The sequence below is a fragment of the Trichechus manatus genome, unplaced genomic scaffold (assembly GCF_000243295.1).
Source record: "Trichechus manatus latirostris isolate Lorelei unplaced genomic scaffold, TriManLat1.0 scaffold00002, whole genome shotgun sequence".
Taxonomy (NCBI): Eukaryota; Metazoa; Chordata; class Mammalia; order Sirenia; family Trichechidae; genus Trichechus; species Trichechus manatus.
In genome coordinates this window covers 42238012-42258319 of record NW_004443938.1, presented here as the reverse complement: position 1 = coordinate 42258319, position 20308 = coordinate 42238012, and the positions used below count along the sequence as shown (strand labels likewise).

Genomic DNA, 20308 nt, shown 5'->3' with positions numbered 1-20308 from the left:
TAAGTAAACTGTTTATTGAAGTATAATATGTTTTTGTTAGGTGCCGTCGAGTTGGTTTTGCCTCATAGCAACCCTATGTACAACAGAATGAAACATAGCCTTGTCCTGCGTCATCCTCACAATCGTCATTGTACTTGAGCCCATTGTTGCAGTTGCTGTGTCAGTCCATCTCATTGAAGGTCTTCCTCTTTTTCACTGACCTTCTACTTTACCAAGCATGATGTCCTTCTTCAGGGACTAAACCCTCCTGATAACATGTCCAAACTATGTGAGACGTAGTCTCGCCATCCTGGCTTCTAAGGAGCATTCTGGTTGTACTTCTTCCAAGACAGATTTGTTCATTCTTCTGGCAGCCCATGGTATATTCAGTATTCTTTGCCAGTACCACAATTCAAAGGCGTCAGTTCTTCTTCGGTCTTCCTTATTCATTGTCCAGCTTTCACATGCATATGAGGCGATTGAAAACACCATGGCTTGGGTCAGGCGCACCTTAGTCTTCAAGGTGACATCTTTGCTTTTCAACACTTTAAAGAGATTTTTTGCAGCAGATTTGCCCAGTGCAATGTGTCTTTTGATTTCTTGACTGCCGCTTCCATGGGTGTTGATGGTAGATCCAAGTAAAATCCTTGACAACTTTGACATTTTCTCCATTTATCAAGATGTTGCTTATTGGTCCAGTTGTGAGGATTTTTGTTTTCCTTATGTTGAGGTGTAATCCATACTGAAGGCTGTGATCTTTGACTGATCTTCATCAGTAAGTGCTTCAAGTCCTCTTCACTTTCCACAAGCAAGGTTGTGCATGTACATACCCAGAAGTGTATAAAATTATAAGGGTACAGCTTGATGAATTTTCACCAAGTGAACACATCTATGTGACCCACACCCAGATCAGGAAACAGCAGCACCAGCAAGTTTAGAAACATTGGAAGAAATAAAAAGATTTTGAAGCTATGTAATTTTTTTTCTCCCCACAGGTATTGTCGGTCTGTGTGTTAACAACAATCCTTGGTTGTATATTTGGGTTGAAACCAAGCTGTGCCAAAGAAGGTAATTAATATAGTGTGTAGTAGGTGTGTGGGAGCCTTAGTGGCCCAGTGGTTAAGCACTCGGCTGCTAACTGAAAGGTCAGTGGTTCTAACCCATTAGCCACTCTGTGGCGGAAAGACGTGGCAGTCTGCTTCTGTAAAGATTTACAGCCTTGGAAACCCTATGGGGCAGTTCTGCTCTGTCCTGTAGGGTTGCTATGAATCAGAATCAACTCCATGGCAGCAGGTTTGGTTTGGTTTTGGTTAGGGTTGTGTGTGTGTATATGTGTATGTGTGTGTGCAGAGTAGGGGTTGTGTGTTGTGATATTCAGCCTTCTTCAGAATGGGATTGAGATAAGTATCATCCAGTTATCCTATGCATACTCCATAGATATTGCAAATTTGATATAGGCTTGAGCTTTCTTTTTCTTCTTGTAGCTCTTATATTAGGAATCCTGGGTGGTGCAAATGTAAACGGTTAATGCGCTCGGCTGCTAACTAAAAGGTTGCAAGTTCGAGTCCACCCAGAGGCACCTTGGAAGAAAGGCCTGATGATCTACTTCTGAAAAATCAGCCATTGAAAAACCCTACAGAACACAATTCTACTCTGACACTTATGGGTCGCCATCAGTTGGAATCAACTTGACCGCAACTGGTAGCTCTTGTATTGTTTTAGCCATATAAAATTTTATTTACTTGAAAAACTTCATTCCAAAACAAGGAAGAAGGGCCATGACAAACAAATTAATTCATTAAATTAAATTAAGAATGACAGTGGCCGACAGGTCCAAGCACTGTGCTCCTGGAATCCTCTCTCAATGATTTCCTCCAGGGCACTCCGAGAACACTCTTTTCCCCCAGGGAATTAATTGCAGAGGCAGCCCTGGAGGTTACTAGGTGACCTGTTAGCATCCCTGGGCAACCAGAAACTTATCATTAAGTGCTAGTTAGGTTTTTTGAGTTGTGGGTGTCGGTGGTTTCAAAGGAATACTAGTGTTATTAAGCTTCTAGAAATTTATAAATTTATACTGAGTCCAGAAGTCTATCCAGCATTGATAAGATAATAGAAATAATAAAAGTCTGAATCACAGTGAATTGGAGTGCCCATTGTTTTTACTCTGAGGTTCATTTTTTTTTCTTTTCCAATGAAGTCACAGATGGTTTTCCTAGGAAATTCAGTTTTGAAAACTAAATTCTTCTCCTGTTTGACTCTTCCGTACTTGTAATATTAGTCACTAAACATTTTTGGTGATTCTTAAAGCTATCATTTATTGTTAAAATGAATGAAATATGGTATTTTTACATATTTAGTCAGAAATCTATTCAGAGCAAGTGTATCTAGGTTTGATAAAATTAAGAAATTACAAACTTAGGTGTCCACTTATATAGTCTTTTGGCATGAAATAATTCCTCCTGAGTTCAATTTGACACTTAAAAAAATTAAACTGGAGGATTAAAAACAGCAATTTGTAATTTAAGTCTAGCATAAATATGCATAGTAACTAGTTTATAAAATTACAAGGTACATATCAATGAGTTCCAAATAATAGCTGTTATTCTAATCACTTTTTTCCTCCTGGGTCAAGAAAGTTAGCCTTTCTAACCCTAGAGATTCTTGTTTGTCACTTCATGTTCTTATAATTGCCTGACTTCTCAATGCCAAATGAGAGTTAAATTCCATGACAGTGTCTTGTTGGGTCAGGAGACCGTTGAAGTGAGGAACTCGATTATTCCTTTTTTTTTTCTGTTGGACTTTCATTATTTTAGGTGTAGATTTTTTTTTTTTGTCTCCCCAGCTTGATTTTCTAATAATCCAATAAAAACCTAGCTTATTCAAGCTATGTAGTAAAGAGCTGCAGCAGTTCAATTTTTGTTTTTAATGAAATTATTTTTCTTCTGTATCTACCATTTATCCATTTAACAAAAATTGTCAAGTACCAACTACACTCCAAGTACCTTGCTGGGTAGTAGGGATATAGTATGCTGGGCAAAATCCACATGAGGTCTTTGTTCTTAAGAATTTTATAGTCTAGTGTGAAACAAGGCTATTAAAAAAAATCTAGTTACAAATGGACTTAAGTGATGAGGGGAAGAACGAGATTTTATAACAGCTTAAAAAAAAAAAAAAAAAGGAAAACAGACAAGGAGTTAGGAAAGGCTTTTCTGAGGAAGCCAGCTGATCTGAAGGTGAACTGAGTATGGTAGGTGAGCGGGGGAGCGGGGAGGGACAGTGCTATGGAATGTGTTCTGCACCAACACATTACTTCTTTATACCAAGGTGGAGAAGGAGATAAGTCACAGTGCTCATTCTCTTTGTGAAATATTCACAGATAGTCACCTTTTTGATCTTTGCCCACATTTTGAAATTTTAGAGAACCCCCATGGCTGCTTAAGACAACCCTTTCATAATGTAAAATATTCAGAACACATTCTTAATTGTGACTTTTCTTTACCATTCCATAGATATTTAAGTCTTATCACACCCAGTATAGTTTATAATAAAAATTCTCTTTTTTCTAAGGCAAGAGATAAAAATTACAAACTCAGTACATAAGGTTACTTTGTGGTTGTGTCACTTTCTATGTGTATTTGTGATAAGATTCTTATTTTCTAAAGCAGTATTTGAACCCACTGTATAGCTAACCTAGGTGTATTAGTTGATGATTACTTTGTGAATATGTAATAATTAGAAACACCTAACTCAACTGCTCACTCTTTTCAGTGAAAAGTTGCAAAGGTCGCTGTTTTGAGAGAACATTTGGGAACTGTCGCTGTGATGTTGCCTGCGTTAGCCTTGGGAACTGCTGTCTAGATTACCAGGAAACCTGTATAGAACCAGGTAATAATTAATGTTCAGAGAAACAGATGGCTTCATGGCCAGCAGGAAAAGATTAAAGCAAAATTCTGCAACTTTAAACATATGATTTAGCTAATTCATTTGAGATTTTTTTTAATTTAGCAAGCACACATTTTGCCCATAATATTTATGTTTCAAACAATCAGAGAAGAAGTGTCAAGTATTTTGCCTTTGTTAAACATTTTATAGATAACAAAACTGTACCTCTTTTTGATATATACTGAAAGCCTTGATATTCTAGTTTGTGTTTGAACCAACTTCAAAAAGGCTGCATGATTTACATGAATGTTTTTATTAGTCTTTTAATATTGAATATGGAGGCCCTGGATGGTGGAAATGGTAAAGGTGCTTGACTGCTAACAGAAAAGTTTGTAGCTCAAATCCACCCAGAGGTGCTTCAGAAGAGAGGTCTGGTTATCTATTTCTGAAAAATTAGCCGTTGGAAACCCTATGGAGCATAGTTCTATTCTGATACACATGGGGTCACCATGAGTCGGGATCCACTCGATGGCAACTAGCAAAACTGGTTTTATTGATTACAGGCAAGAGTTCTTAAATGTCCACACAAACTTTAAAACAAAACCATCAGAGTCTGAAAATTTTCCCAGTTTGCTCTGGACTTTTGTGCATATGACCCGGAATAATATTTAAATGCTAATGAGTCAGATTTAGTTTAAATGTCCAGAACCCTGAAAATGGCTAGTGGAAGAAGCCAAGATCTACATATGAATTATATAACAATAATTATGTGTGTCCAAGTTTTAAAATTATGAAATTCTGGGTTTTAGTGAAATAATAATTATTGATGCCTGCATGGTCCATATCTGTTAGTTCTGATTGACCTCTTTGGTGACAGATTCTTGGAGTAACTAAGAGTTATGTCATTCCTTGTCTCTCATGGATGATGCTCCAGAAGACAGCAATTCTGTGTTAAATTTGAACTATAAGATGTATTTTGTTTGATGTTTGTTTCTAGAACGTATATGGACTTGCAACAAATTCAGGTGTGGTGAGAAAAGGTTGTCGAGAAGCCTTTGCTCCTGTTCAGATGACTGCAGGGACAAGGGCGACTGCTGCATCAACTACAGCTCTGTGTGTCGAGGTCAAGTTTCCATGGCTCATTGGGTTCTACAGCAGCCCGATGTTTTCCTGGACTTTGGCATAGATGCTATTGTTTGTATTAAGACTCATATTTATTGGCCAACTATATTAGTCAAGAAATATTTTTTTAAAAACTTTTTATTAATGAAAATTTCAAACACAGACATGAGTAGAGAGACTGGTGTAATGAACCTTGTATCCATCCAGCCTAATAGTTATTATCTACACATGGCTTGTCTGTCTTGTCTGCTGTAGTCATTCACTCTTTTTCCACCATCCTTCATGTTATTTTGCTATTAGCTGCATATTTGATGCTGCATTTATGGAAAATCACTTTTCCAGCCTTAGCTTACTTCTGTGTCTTAGGTTCCCTCATAGTCAATAAGGACCGTGTCTGCCATGTGTTGAGAGAGTGGATGTGAAATTACTTCAAAAGATTCTAGGGTATTATGTAAGCTGGTGTTATTGTGTTGTTCAGGTGTATAGGGTTCCTTGAAATTCCTTGACAGAACCTGGCCATATATGAGGGGGAACTAAAATATCAAGGATTTAATACCAGAAAATTTTGCTGAGTAGACAGGAGGAGGGTTGTAAATTTTGGTTGAAAACATTAAGACTTTGAAAATGAAAAGGATGCTTTCTGGTTCTAACAAATACAGTAGTATATTTTAATCTTGTACACTCATTTTTTCTTCCTGATATCAACTATTATTTTGAAACAGAATAATAGCTCCTTTTATTTATTATATTTCCCTAGTATCATGTCCAGTGTTATCTATTTGTTAACACATTTTGTTTTTAGAATCTGTCTTAATGTATCTCACAAACATCCCAATTGTTGTTACGGTTAAATGTGCTCAACTTGTTTTATTACTTGAAAATATTTTAGGTGAGAAAAGTTGGGCAGAAGAAACATGTGAGAGCATTAATGAGCCACAGTGTCCAGCAGGGTAAGATTATATTCTGAGATACTAATTTTATAAGAAGTACTTTCATTTTCTCCTGCCATATTGAGAAGACAAAAATAATAACCAGTCATTGGTTCATTAATCATTATTTTTAGTCAGGTTTGTGTTTGGTGCTAGTGGTATAGAAATGACTGTGGTACGATCCCTGCTCTGGAAACTAGTGGAAAAGAGAGAAATCATGCATATTTAGGGTTAGCAGCGTGAGTTTAGGTAGAAGTATTTGTATCTTCCTTCCACCTTTCTGAAAAGGAAGTAAGGATTTTTACTTTCATTTGTAGTTTTGAGAATTGAACTTAAAATTAAAACTTCAAATTAAAGCAAATTAAAACTTCTTTTTATTTTTTATAGTTTAGTTCATTTGTTATAATTTTTTTGGATAAGTACAATGTGAGAGAATATTACATAATTTTTATAACTCATATATTTTTCCTTTTCTTAAAATATTTCACACAGTATCTTACATTTAAAGTATTTTGCACAGTGCTATCAAAAAAGTTTGTTTGGAATTTAAACTGAAGGGTGGGAATTTATATGAAGATCCCAGATGTGTTTATCTTTGTTCCATCAGACATCTGCTATCTCAGATAATTTTAATTATTAGACTTTAGAAATATATTTTTTCCTCCTTTAAAATAATGAGTTTCCAAAATATAAAACTTTTTAAAGCTGTCTTTTAGCTTATTTATGTTTGTAATTTAGATTAGTTATATAAAATGTCTATTTTTTCTCCCTTTTGGATGACAGAGTACTTCTTTGGTATGAAACAACAATAAAAGCAGTAGCAACAACTAAACCCAAACGAAAAAAAAATTTAACAAAAGAGCCTTTTTTCAAGGGGGACTTCTCATGGAGTCTAAGCTGTCTTAAGTGTGAAGTTTACTGGAAATCATAGACTTAGTGAATTTTGAATCTTTCTTTTTCTTCTGAACATAGATTTTTTTTTTTTCAGTCACAGTATTGAATCTTTTAGTGGAAAATTTAATTTCTCCTCACTTTTCAAGAAGATTCATGATTTATAACTTGAAATTATTATACCAGTATATTCACCTGAATTGCTTTTATATTTCCTGTTGACTGAATATAAAATAATTTTATACAAATATGGACCATTGAGACTAGCTGCAGTTGCTTCTGCAGAGTCTTTCAAAGGAGCTATATTACCAGTACTTAGTGGAAATTATATAAACATTTTCTCCTTTTTGTGAGGTTGATTTTGTGTTTGTGTGAGGGTAAGACGGGGAGGACATATGGTTGAAGAAGACAAGGAGAGGCAAGTATTTACATTCAAATTTTAAATTATCAAGTAAACTTTTAACAAAAATTTTTTCTCACGATTATCTAGTGACATATGACTTTACTAATGTCTACCAAATGTCACTGGAAGCTGCAGAATTTCTGAACCATGGGTGTTTTGGTATAACCATGTAGCAGTTATCCATAACTATTCTCTTTTGTTGAGTTAATCATCATACTTTCTTTTTTTTTTTTTGCCTCCTTCTTTGGATTTCCACACCACACGCATTAACTGTTTTGTGTGTGCGCGCGCACGTGTGTGTGTGAACCCTTACTATTTTTTTCTTTCATAGTTTTGGATCATTTCGCTATTGTTTATATATTTAAATTTTATTTTAGTAACTATCTTTCAAACTTTTCTATTAAATATTAACACCTTTTGAATATATTAAACTTAAAACTAAATATATAATTTATGAAATATGAGATGCCATTTATTAGATTAGAGACAATTGATATTAGAAACTGGTTGTTTAAAACAAATTTACGGGAAAAAAACATAATTTAGACAATGCTGTTTATTAACATTTATTTTCCTGTGAATTGGGAAAACATTATCATTACAATTTAGTAGCAAAATACAGTGGTCTGGCTTTTGGAATGGCAGGAACCATGAATGACATGCTTTGTATGGTGATTATCAAAATAGTATGAGTACTTAATAAGTACTATTTGGTAATATATATACACATATACTTTATATGGAACTCTGTTGGTGCAGCGGTTAAGAGCTTGGCTGCTAACCGAAAGGTCGGCAGTTGGAATCCACCAACTGCCCCTTTGAAACCCTGTGGGGCAGATCTGCTCTGTCCTATAGAATCGCTATGAGTCAGAATTGACTCGACAGCAACAGATTTGGTTTTTTATACTTTAGAGATGTATAAATGTAAAAGTATGTATGTGACTGTAAATTCATGTAAAATATCCTTTATGAGTATGCTTACTCAGCTTGTTAGTTTACTTTAGATTATATACCAATCTCAGTGGAAAATCTTCGTTGGATCTGTGCCAAAGAAAGAAAATCTTCCTTGGCTGTGTCTCTTTTCTTCTTCTAAAAAATTTTTTTTTCTTTCTCATTACCCAGGTTTGAAATGCCTCCTACCCTCTTATTTTCTTTGGATGGTTTCAGAGCAGAATATTTACACACTTGGGGTGGACTTCTTCCTGTTATTAGCAAACTAAGTGAGTAACTTCAGAGTTTTCTATTGGAGTGTGTTGGCTTCAGTAAACTAGACTAGGGAGGCAGTCCTTTTTGGAAAAGTACTAGCAGAACCTAACTGTTTTACCAAACTACTCTATTGAAAAGTAGTTGAACCCAATGATAAGGAAGTAGTCTTTAATATTGTAATTACTGTGAAGCTGTTTTTTAAATACCTCTAAGATAATAGAGTTATCTTAGGATTTTTATTTCTTGGCCAAGTTTATATGTATTTACTCTTTCTTACAATTCTGATTCCTCTTTTGAGAAAAATCATTTATTTTGTAAGTATTCTGCCTTAAAAATACGATTACTAAAACTTGAAGGCATTTTTGATGTGATACTAATAGTGTAGTCATAGAATATTTGCCTGCTAATTATTACAGTATCATTCTAATTTCTTTATCTCAAAGCCTTTATTGAATGATTTTTCTATGTTATTGATACAGTAGTAGAATTTTTTTTCCTAGTATTCATACCAGTTTTAAATTACATTAACAACCAGCATTATGAATATCAGTTGTACAATCATTGTTATTCAAAGAGGACAAAATCATATATGGATGTAAAAACTATAGAAATTTAAGAACTAGTTTTTAATTATTTTGGTGACCATGGACTTAATCTTCTACCTGAAAGAAAATAGGTTTTATAAGTAATCATTTGACATAAAAAATTAGCAGCAATCAACTTGCACAGACAAGACTCTGTTCTTAACCAGCCACATACATGGGTTTTAAAGCTTGGATTCACCCCTTGGTTACCATTTGGAGGAAGGTTTGTCTCAGTGACGCCAAACATGGCATCCTGAGTTCAGAACTAAGGAGCTGTAGGTACATATATGTGAAATGTAAAAGAAATCAATACACAATGAGCCTAAGCCCTTGCTTTGGATAATTAGGGAATATAGCTTATAATTCTGAACTATTAGGAAGACCAAACCAAACCTATGCCACCGAGTTGATTCCAACTCATAGCGACCATATAGGACAGAGTAGAACTACCCCATAGGGTTTCTAAGGCTATAATTGTTACAGAAGCAGTCTGCCACATCTTTCTCCCTCGGAGTGTCTGGCAGGTTCCAACTACTGACCTTTCGGTTAGCAGCTGAGCACTTAACTAGTGTGCCAGTGGGGCTCCTTGTTAGGAAGGTAGTGATATACACATACATGCCAATCCAAGGAACATTTTTTTACGCAATGAGATATTGAATTGCTGGGGTCATCAGTTGTGTGTTCCTTCCTCAATAGTAGAGACAGGAGAAGAGGAGCATGACACCATGGCTAGATCAGCAGGACATCAGGAACAGACTGCCTTTTGTGCTTTCTCTGAATTGAAACTAAAAGATGCCTTTTGTCTTTGAAACAGTGATGACTTTATTCAGGTGTAACTGGTTCTGGATCTATTGGCCAGGACACTATCACCCCAGCTACTGCTTCACACTTGTGTTAATTTTACGGATTTAGCTATGAGTACAGTTTTGTGTTTTGTTTTGTTTTAACTACCTCTTATAATTTAGCAGCACTGGTGGTTAAGCACTTGGCTACTAACCAGAAAGTCAGTGGTTTGAACCACCAGCCACCCCATGGGAGAAAGATGTGGCAGCCTGCTTCCGTAAAGATTTACAGCCTTGGAAACCCTATAGAGCAGTTCTACTCTGTCCTGTAGGGTCATTTTGAGTCGGAATTTACTCAACGGCAATGAGTTTGGTTTGGGTTTGGTGTAATTTAGGTATGTGACCACCAAATAGTATCAAAAGGTGTCTAGCAAGCATTGTTATTACAACTTGTCCATCTTGACCTTTATGTTATTGTTAAGTATGAGGTGATAAGTTAATTGCTGTAATTATTTTGTTAAATGTCATTCTGACTGACAGTGAACTCTTTTCTTTAATACTGAATTTGAATTCACAACGTTGCTTTATAAATTTCCTTGAATTTTCATGTAGTTATAAATCCCTCCTGGGCAAATACAAGGTTTTACAGAATTTAGACTGCTGTGATATTAAAGCTAAATGAGTTAACAGATTCTCAGATGTATTTAATAACAATCTTTATTTTTTTGTCCCCCTAGAAAACTGTGGAACGTACACTAAAAACATGAGACCAGTATATCCAACAAAAACTTTTCCCAATCACTACAGCATTGTCACAGTAAGCTATACATTTCAACTTTTCTGTGTCCAGAGAGGACTCCCTAGGTGCTGCACATGGTTAAGCACTCGACTACTAGCTGAAAAGTTGGCAGTTTGAACATACGCAGAGGCATCTTGGAAGACAGGCCTGGTGGTCTGCTTCCAAAAAGTCATAGCCTTGAAAACCCTGTGGAGCAGCTCTACTCTGCACATATGGGGTTGCCATGAAGTTAGAATCAACTCAATAGCAACTAACAACATAACATGTTCATCGAGTGAGATGTAACTGACATTTTTGAAGGGAATGATTAAGTTTCAGATCAGAAAAAAATATCTTCCTTTCCAGGGTGTAGTTACATGAGGACACCTAGGTTCTGGTCTGTGCTCTGCCACTAACTAACTAGCTGTGATCGTGGAAAGTCACTTTACCTTCTGTGTCTCAGTGTTCTCATTTTTGAAAGGAGGTAACTAACGATCCCCCAGATGGCTTTTTGGTTTTGTTTTAGTTTTAAGATTCTCTGATTCTCGTGTCCTGTTTTTTCTCTCTTGTTTTATAGCTTACTTTATCTGAGCCAAAAAACTGTCCCAGGCTTATGAACCCTCAAGTCGTCTTTCCAGTCATCTGAAGCAAGCCACTTCGCCTGGCTGCGCATAGGATTACAACCCTGTTTTTGTTTCAGTCACAGTTTCCAGATTTAATTTGAATCCAGGAAAAAGTAGACTTCATTAAGCCTTAGCACTGAAGCCAGAAAATTAGTACTTTAGCTTCTATTGATACAAGCTATTTTCAGACCCAACCAAAAAGGAGTTTGTTATGCAGAAGTACTGTATCCAGAAATGCAAAAAGACAACAGAATTGATGTGTTTTTTTTTCCAAAAATTGGAAGGCTGCCTATTCATAGACTTCCATCCATGCTATTCCCAATTTATTTTCTCCTATTACATAATTTAAAACACAAATACTACGTAATCTCTTGAGTGGTTGTATTTCGACAGCACTCTTAGTTCTTCCCTCCTTAAACTTCATTATCATCACTGTAGCTGCAGGTATCCGTTTCTCTTTGACATTTTATTCTGTGACGTTACTTAACATTAAAAAAAAAAAATTAGTAACTTGCATACAACCTGTATTTTATATTTTTTTAGGGACTTTATCCAGAATCTCATGGCATAATTGACAATAAAATGTACGATCCCAAAATGAATGCTTTCTTTGCACTTAAAAGTGAAGAGAAATTTAATCCTGAGTGGTACAAAGGAGAACCAGTGAGTTCTTTATTTGTTTGTGTGTTTGTTTTAGCTATTAAAATGTTTTCTTACATTATTTTCATTAGAACAAAATACCAGATTTCCCGGAGCTTTTAATAACCTACTTCACTTACTGCATCTGTAGTCATCCTTTTGTAAATGGAGATGAATGCTGATAATTCTAAGTATAGCTTGTATGTGTGTGATGAAAGGGGTTCATTTCTCAGCTGGGTTTCAGTTGTACTGAGCCATTGTTCTTTCCCGCCCCATTTCCCTTTGTACTAGTAGCATATCGCAGCAGTCTAGGGGGAATAGTTTCGTCTACATAAGGCTAATTTGTTTCTGCATGTGTTAACACAGAAGATTCTCTCTCATTGTGTTTAGATGTGTTGTCCTTTTTATTTTTTAAAGTTGCCACAATAATTATATAGGTCTATTTGCATTGTCTTGATATTCATCTTAGAACGAAAAAAAGCATAATGGTTAAGATTACAGGTTATAAATTCAAACTTCAGCTCTGACATTTAGAGCTGTGTGAGCAAATTACTCTTTCTGTGCCTCAGTTTTCTCATATCTGCGCTGTAGATAATACTATTGACTACTTCGTAGGTTTACTGTGAGGATTATGTGAGTTAATAATGTAGGATGCTTAGAGGAATTCTATTTACTACACTATGCTTGACAATAAGAAGTGATGTAATTAATGTGAGTTATGTAAGCACAAATGTCAATTAATTAAAGACATGTATATTTGTGAATTTTTCTTTTTTCAAGGGAAACCTCTTAATTAGTGGTATAACTCTAGAAGTTTCAGGAGTTGCCAACTGACTTATCTCCATCTTTTTTAGGTTAATTTAATCTCTGATTATTTAATTGCTTTTTGCTGCTGTTCAGAGTCATATTATTCCTTCTGACATAATTATTGTAGTCTAACTGCCGGAACTTATTAACATTAAGAACATTCTGCCACTTGAGAGGGGTGTTTTGGTATTGGATGAACACACATTTTCCTAAGAGATGAATGTTTGTATTTAATTTACTAACTTTCCTTCCTTGTCTTCCCCAGATTTGGCTCACAGCTAAATATCAAGGCCTCAAATCTGGCACATTTTTTTGGCCAGGATCAGATGTGCAAATTAGTGGAATTCTCCCAGACATCTATAAAATATACAACGGGTATGTGTACATGTACTTCTTCAAGAGGATCTGTAATATAGAACTACTTATTTTTATCTCCTTTTGCCTTTTATCAAGTTCTAAGTTCTAGCATTTGAGTGATATGTTGGCTGAAATGTGAAAACTGGCAGAATAAGAACTCTTAAGAATTTTGGATAGATTATAGACACTAAAACTAGACAAGTGTTTTCTAGAAAGCTCTGACAACATGCTGGGGCTAGTGTTCCAGTCTTTGGGCAGGAAGAAGGAATGAGATCATGGTGACAGAAAGGACTGAGAATGGAGGCATGTCATTTTTTAACCCTAGAAAGAAAAAGATAAAACTAAGAGAAGGAGTGTGGAAATATTAAAGAGGACACTTAGGTGTCTAGAAACATTATTTAAAGAAAATATGAATGGCATCTCTGTATTTACATTTATAAATTACTTAGTAAATATGTTTTCTAATGTCAGAAACTGATTAAAATAATAACCTGCTTATAATATTCAAAATCCATGGTGTATTGTGAAACAAATATATATATATATTTTTTTTTTTTGAGGGGTGTGTGTGTGTAAGACTCCCTTTGGCCAATTTTAATAAGACCATAAAATAATTTTCTTTATTTTATACTTATGAAATTTCCATTGCAAAATAATTTCTCTTACACCAGTGTATTTGGGGGAGGGGGGAACAGAAAAGATCATAAATACCAGAAAACCAATGCATGGCAATTTTCTTTGGTAATCTTATGCTCTTGTTTATTCTTAATGGTTCACATGAACACAGTATAGTGCCTCTTCCCTACCTTATTATTTTCCTTTTTTTTAAAATTCCCTGAATTCTAATTGAGGTTTTATGTGCCATGCAGTGTACTAGGTATGGTGGATTCAAAGATTAGTGATATATGGGCTCTGCCTCTCAAGGTCTATTAGGGAACACAGCTAACTGTATTCGGGCAGATACTCTGATGGAGATGTGTAAACAAAGGTCTGTGCCCAGAAGAAGGTGTAATTAATTTTGCTGAGGAAAGGTTGTTTGGGGAGCTGTCTGCTCACGAGGGGCTACTTCCCAGTTTTACTATGAGTCATCAGTGGGTGAGTTCTTCATGAAGTAGCTTCTGTAGAAGTATTAACACATGGTTTACTCATGTGGTATACAGTGGGTATTCTCAGGTACATGTAGAAGTACAGTAGAAGAAGCAATTTTTAAAACTTGTTTCCAACTTTTGTATGCGTGAAACTTTTGTTTCTTCGTTGGGATAAGAAATCTAATTTTGTGAATAAAACTCTTACACTGCTTCAGCATAGTTGATGCACTGAATCGTTTTCAGTTTCTGTTAATGCTGTTTTCAGTAAGAAAAGCATTTATGTTTCAAATACAAACCAACATTTTCACAGATTGGTTTTATTTTTTTTATCCTTAATTTTAGTTCAGTACCATTTGAAGAGAGAATTTTAGCTATTCTTAAGTGGCTGCAGCTTCCTAAAGATGAAAGGTATGTAGATGATTAATTTCTATCTTAAATACTCTTTGGTTTTCTAGAAATTACACAATATTTTAAAATAGACTACAACAAAACTTTACTATACCTATTATATTTTATGAAATCCTTTGTGAACTATTTATAACAGCTACCTTTTGAAGAATTTCAAACCTCTAAATTATTTCTCACAGCTTTGGTGGCCCAGTGGTTAAGTGCTGTGGCTGCTAACCAAAAGGTCAGCAGTTCGAATCCACCAGTTGCACCTTGGAAACCCTTTGAGGGCAGTTCTACTCTGTCCTATAGGATGGCTATGAGTTGTTATCTCAGTGTTGTAGAATTTTTAGTTACTATCAATTGTTGAATTATTCTTTCCATTCTGTTTTTCAATGTGTTCGTAAAATATTACATTTTGGTACTGTTTGATTTAGACCACACTTTTACACTCTGTATTTAGAAGAACCAGATTCTTCAGGTCATTCATATGGACCAGTCAGCAGTGAAGTAAGTACATTTTTATCAGTGATTACTCCATTAAACCTGGTATCATCTAACTGACTCTTGCTTTGAAGCAGGTTTCTAGACCATTCTATAAGATTCCATGATTTCTGGAAAGAGTGAGTGTTAAGCACAGTTTACTAATCCAAAGGTTGTACTTCAATCAAAGTAAAGGCTGGGAGATTGTTTTGTTTACCCTTTCCACATTGCTAAATCGAACTGATGATGAATTAAATTCTCTATATTTTCTATTCTATCCTATTTCTCTAATGCACTCCGTAGTCATCTGCCTTAGCCTAAAAGTGAAATGCTTTTGGAGAATTCTATTTCTGTTATTTCTATTTTATTCTAGATCTGTTATCCACTCCATATGCACCTACCTTAGCCTAAAATATAAATGTTTTTTGAGAATTTTGTAAATGGTTAAGACTCTAAATTTCTATGAAAATATAGATAATGTGTCAAATAGCAGAAAAATATTCCTATGAAATCTCCTATCAGGAGGCATATCTCTGACCATTGGCGACCACACTTACGACAGAGCTTGAACATCAAAGGATTGGAGATTTTATCAAAAACATGTAGAAATTCAAGTAATCATTGTTTTGAGTTGTTACTAGAAAACTAGAGCTAGGGAAAAGAATTCATGGACTGTGTTCTCAGTGTAACATCTTGTTTGACCTGATGTTCCTTCAGGAATTTGGCCAACTCCTGACTGTGTTTGTAGTCTGCATAATACTTTAGAACAACAAATACTGCTTTCAGTTTTCTTGTTTGTGGCCATATCTTTTTTTTTTTTTTTTTTTAAATATTGAAGCACAGGAAGCATCAGAACAGAGAATGGTTTAGCTTCTTTCCTCTTACTTCTAAGCTGACTTTCCTTCTGACTTATATTTTACCTATGACCTAAGATATGAAAACAAACAATAAGGAAGAATCTGTGAATATTGTTGGTTATAATGAAAAGGAGAAGAGGTATTGCCAGGGTCCCTAATCTCAGAATCCTTGTCTGGTTATCTTTAGCCCCATGTGATTACAAGGGATATAAGACTAAGACTAAGGTATGTTCTAGAAAAATATACTCTTAATAGTTAGAGTCTTACTTCTAAATTCCTATCATGATATTCTCCTGTCTGTTAGCCCAGGCTGGATAGTTTGTGAGCTCCAGAACCCTTTAACATAGGCTATAAACTAGAGCCTGGCCTGTGAGCCCTGTTTTGCAGGTACTGCTTGGTCTGAAAGGACATCGTGTTTATAACGTAGAGGGTCAGCAAAAATGAAGGAAACAGTAAGATAGATTGACACAATAGCTATAACAATAGGCTCAAACGTATCAAAGATCATGAAGGTGGTGTAGGACCAGCCAATGTTTTGTCCTTTTACACAAAAAGTGGCCATGGGTTGGAACCAACTGAATGGCAGCTAACAATGTGGTCTAAAGTAGTAACAACAGCAGAAGAAGGAAGAGAGAAAAAGCATGCTCGTTTTTCTCACTTGAATCCCAAAACCTGTTGCTATTGAGTTGATTCTGACTCGTAGTGACCCTATAGGACAGAGTACAACTGCCTCATAGGGTTTCCAAGGCTGTGATTTTTACAGAAGCAGATTGCCACATCTTTCTCCCCCAGAGCAGCTAGTGGGTTTGAACCGCCAGCCTTTTGGTTAGCAGCCAAGTACTTAACCACTGCACCACCAGGGCTCCTTTTGAATCCCTTCTTTCCCTTCATGTACCCTAGATTTGCCTTTGAACACATATTGTATGGGTCACCATCACCTCAAATAAAAGAAAGCGGAGAGAGAGGGAAGTTATCTATTTTTACCCTTTGTGTGTGTGTATGTGTTTTCATCAAAGTCTAGTGTAATTTTTTTCTTTTATTATTTTTCCCCATACAAAAGTTTATACATACATTGTTATGTGACTCTAATTGCTCTCCCCATACTGTGACAGCACACTCCTCCTTTCTACCCCTGATTCCCCATGTCCATTCAACCAGCTCCTAACCCTTTCTGCCTTCCCATCTCACCTCTGGACAGAAGCTGCCCGTTTAGTCTCTTGTATCTACTTGAGCTAAGAGGCACACTCCTCACGAGTATCACTTTATGTCCCACCGTCCAGTCCAATCCCTGTATAAAGAGTTGGCCTTGGAAATTGTTTTAGTTCTGGGCTGATAGAGAATCTAGGGGCCATGCTTTCCGGGGTTCCTCCAGTCTTAGTCAGATCATTAAGTCTGGTCTTCTTACTAGAATTTGAGTTCTGCACCCCACCTTTCTCCTGCTCCATCCGGAACTCTCTGTTGTGTTCTGCCGGTGTAATTTTTTATCCCTTCATTAAAGACACTGACAGGAGCCTTGGTGGCGCAGTGGTTAAGCACTTGGCTGCTAACCGAAAGGTCGGCCGTTTGAACCCACCAGCAGCTCTGTAGGAGAAGGAAGTGGCAGTCTGCTTCCATAAAGATTACAGCCTTGAAAACCCTCTGGGGGCAGTTCTGCTCTGTCCTATAGAGTAGCTATTAGTCTGAATCGACTGGACAGCAATGGGTTAACTATGACATTTAAGACGTATGTCTAGATAAATTTGGCTATAACCGAATTCTGAGGATAATTTTGAGAAACATTGTTATCTGATGAGAATCAAAACCGTAACACGTTGCAGGGATGTTTTCCAACCTCTGAGTCTAGGCTTTATTATGTGCTTTCTTTGTCTTATTTCTAAGTTCTGGACCTGTATGCCCTTTGGACTTACCCATACTTAAACACTTACTCCATACAACTTTGGCATCGTTTGTCGTTTTGTTTCACCCATATTATGGCTTTTCCTGTTATTGTTTGTTATCAGGTTATATATGTTTCAAAATCAGTGCCGCCTTTTCTAATTCACTAAAGATTTTCCAAGGTACCTGCTTCCTGACTTATCTTTATTCAAGTTTGAACCGGTTACTTTTCAATTCATACTCAATTTGTAAACCCTGTTAAACTCCAATATTACTGACACATCAAAACTCAGCTTGTCTTAACACTTAAAATTTCCAGTTCATGTTGCTTGGATGTCTTTGAGTAATACCACACTGAAAGAGTGTCTCCTATTTCAGTGTACTGCACTGACTATTACTGACGATTAAACAGATTTGACATGTTAAAAAAAACACATGCAGAACTGCGCCTGAATTTTCCTCAGGTGTTTTGAAGGGAGGGGGAAAAGATAAATGCCAGACAACAGTTTGCCAAAACTATTTACTTTCACTGTCCTTGTGATATTTATATGCAGAATACATACAGTTTGTAAGGAGATAACTGGACTGTATTTATAGGAGTTCTAATTTAAAAAATTAAGTGTATAGAACTATCAGAGGCATTTCATGAATAATTTAGTGTTTTTGAAATTAGGGAACATTTTATTTATATAGTAAACATACTCTATCAGAAAGAACAAGAAAAAATTGTAGAAAATGAAGTGATAATTAGATTAGGTATATATTCATTTCTGTCCAAACACACTGAATTTGAGATAGTGTTATTTCCTTGTAAGTTGAGTCTGGTTTAAGTAGTAGCATTCTGAGACCTCAGGAAGGGAGAGCTAATTAGATCAGCTAATATTATTCCCAGGAATTAAGACTGAGCATATATAGAATTTGGGCCTTTCCATTGTTAATGATCAGCATGTCTTAACTGACCTGTCTTAGCTCAGTGTGAATGAGTTCACCATAGTATTTGCACCTACTGAACTTTTTTCTTTTTTTAACAGATAGCTTTACATAGAAATAACCATTATCATGGAAGACAGCACATGAGATTGCTTCTGTTTCTTAGGTCATCAAAGCATTGCAGAGGGTTGACAACATGGTCGGCATGCTGATGGATGGTCTGAAGGAGCTCGACTTGCATAGATGCCTGAATCTCATTCTCATTTCAGATCATGGTAATCTGAATTTGCATCATTTATCTGTCTGGTTGAATGGTACCATCTTCCTCTTCCAAAAAACAAAGAAAAGGTTTATTTGATTGTTGTTTCATTATCTCCTCTGAATGTTGTAGTTAATTCTTTTCACTGTAATGTAATTACAATGTAATTACATTGAAAATAATTTACAGACAAAATTAAGTGTAATTCATTTACATTCTTTTAAAATATGATTTCTTTCATAGTAGAACCTTATGTAAGTCTTTAGGAAAAATTGCATAAAGTATAAATGAAACACAGAATTCACCTAAGGTCTTACCAACCACAATGTACCTATCTTCTTATCTGGGGAAGGCTTACACCAGGAATTTGAACAGTTAAAATTTTTTGTTTTCAATGTTAAATTTTGGTAAATCTATCCTAACAATTTTAAATTATTTTGAACAGACTATTATATACCTCTTCAGTTTCTTTTAGGATGATAAATCTGACTTTAAAGGCAGTATATGTTAATGTTGACAGTATTTTATTTTCATTTTACTTACACTGTTATGTTTGTAACACATGTCTGTGTACAGCTTTGGGCCTGTAGAGGTGCTGGAAAATACAACAAAGCAGAAAGCAGGTTCTTACTTTGTTTGTTTATTTGTTGTTATAGTCTCTTTCAGAAACAATTGTTGTTGTTGTCATTGTTAGGTTCCATGGCGTCGGTTCTGACTCATAGCGACCCTGTAGGACAGAGTAGAACTGCCCCATAAGGGTTTCCAAGGAGCAGCTGATAGATTTGAACTGCCAACCTTTTGGTTTGCAGCCGAACTCCTAACCACTGTACTACCAGGGCTCCTCAGAAATAATTACTGATAGTTATTTCCAGAAACAGCCCTGAAATGGTATATCCCAAAGAAGCTTTACTCCTGGAATGAGACTGGGAGTTTTTATTCTCCAAGTTACTTTCATAAGTGATTTGGGGAAAATGTTCAGTCTTTGGGCTTTTATATTAGTCTAAAACTGAGATAAGACGTTCCTCCTCACTCATGTACATGTTATATAAATAAGAAGAAACATTAATTTTGAGTGAAGGAAAGATAAAAGGTTTTGAAAAAGATAAAAAGTTGTGGATCTAGGTGAAATTCCATATCTTACTTATTAGGTGCCCATCTAGCAGAAGTGCTGAACATATGCCTATTGAATTAAATTCTAGAGGTGAAAGCGATTCTGTTCTACATGTTAAATTTTTTATTAAAGTTGTAACGTGTTTTGGGATTTTTCCTCTAGGTATGGAACAAGGCAGTTGTAAGAAATATATATATCTGAATAAATATTTGGGGGATGTTAAAAATATTAAAGTTATTTATGGACCTGCAGCTCGATTGAGGCCCTCTGATGTCCCAGATAAATACTATTCATGTAAGTAGATCTTACACTAACTTTGAATATGATTACATTCAG

At 35.6% G+C, this 20308-nt stretch overlaps 1 protein-coding gene across 1 annotated transcript in view; it reads left to right on the top strand.

The window, feature by feature from the left end:
* Positions 1–20308, top strand: part of ENPP1 (ectonucleotide pyrophosphatase/phosphodiesterase 1) — an 81092-nt gene that overhangs the window by 39539 nt on the left and 21245 nt on the right. Inside the window, exons 2-13 of the mRNA XM_004368919.2 lie at positions 975–1047; positions 3748–3864; positions 4859–4984; positions 5873–5933; positions 8329–8426; positions 10516–10595; positions 11723–11842; positions 12891–13000; positions 14413–14478; positions 14895–14967; positions 18769–18877; positions 20135–20266. Of these exons, the coding sequence (XP_004368976.1) occupies positions 975–1047; positions 3748–3864; positions 4859–4984; positions 5873–5933; positions 8329–8426; positions 10516–10595; positions 11723–11842; positions 12891–13000; positions 14413–14478; positions 14895–14967; positions 18769–18877; positions 20135–20266 (1165 nt within the window). The remainder of the gene's footprint in view (positions 1–974; positions 1048–3747; positions 3865–4858; positions 4985–5872; positions 5934–8328; positions 8427–10515; positions 10596–11722; positions 11843–12890; positions 13001–14412; positions 14479–14894; positions 14968–18768; positions 18878–20134; positions 20267–20308) is intronic.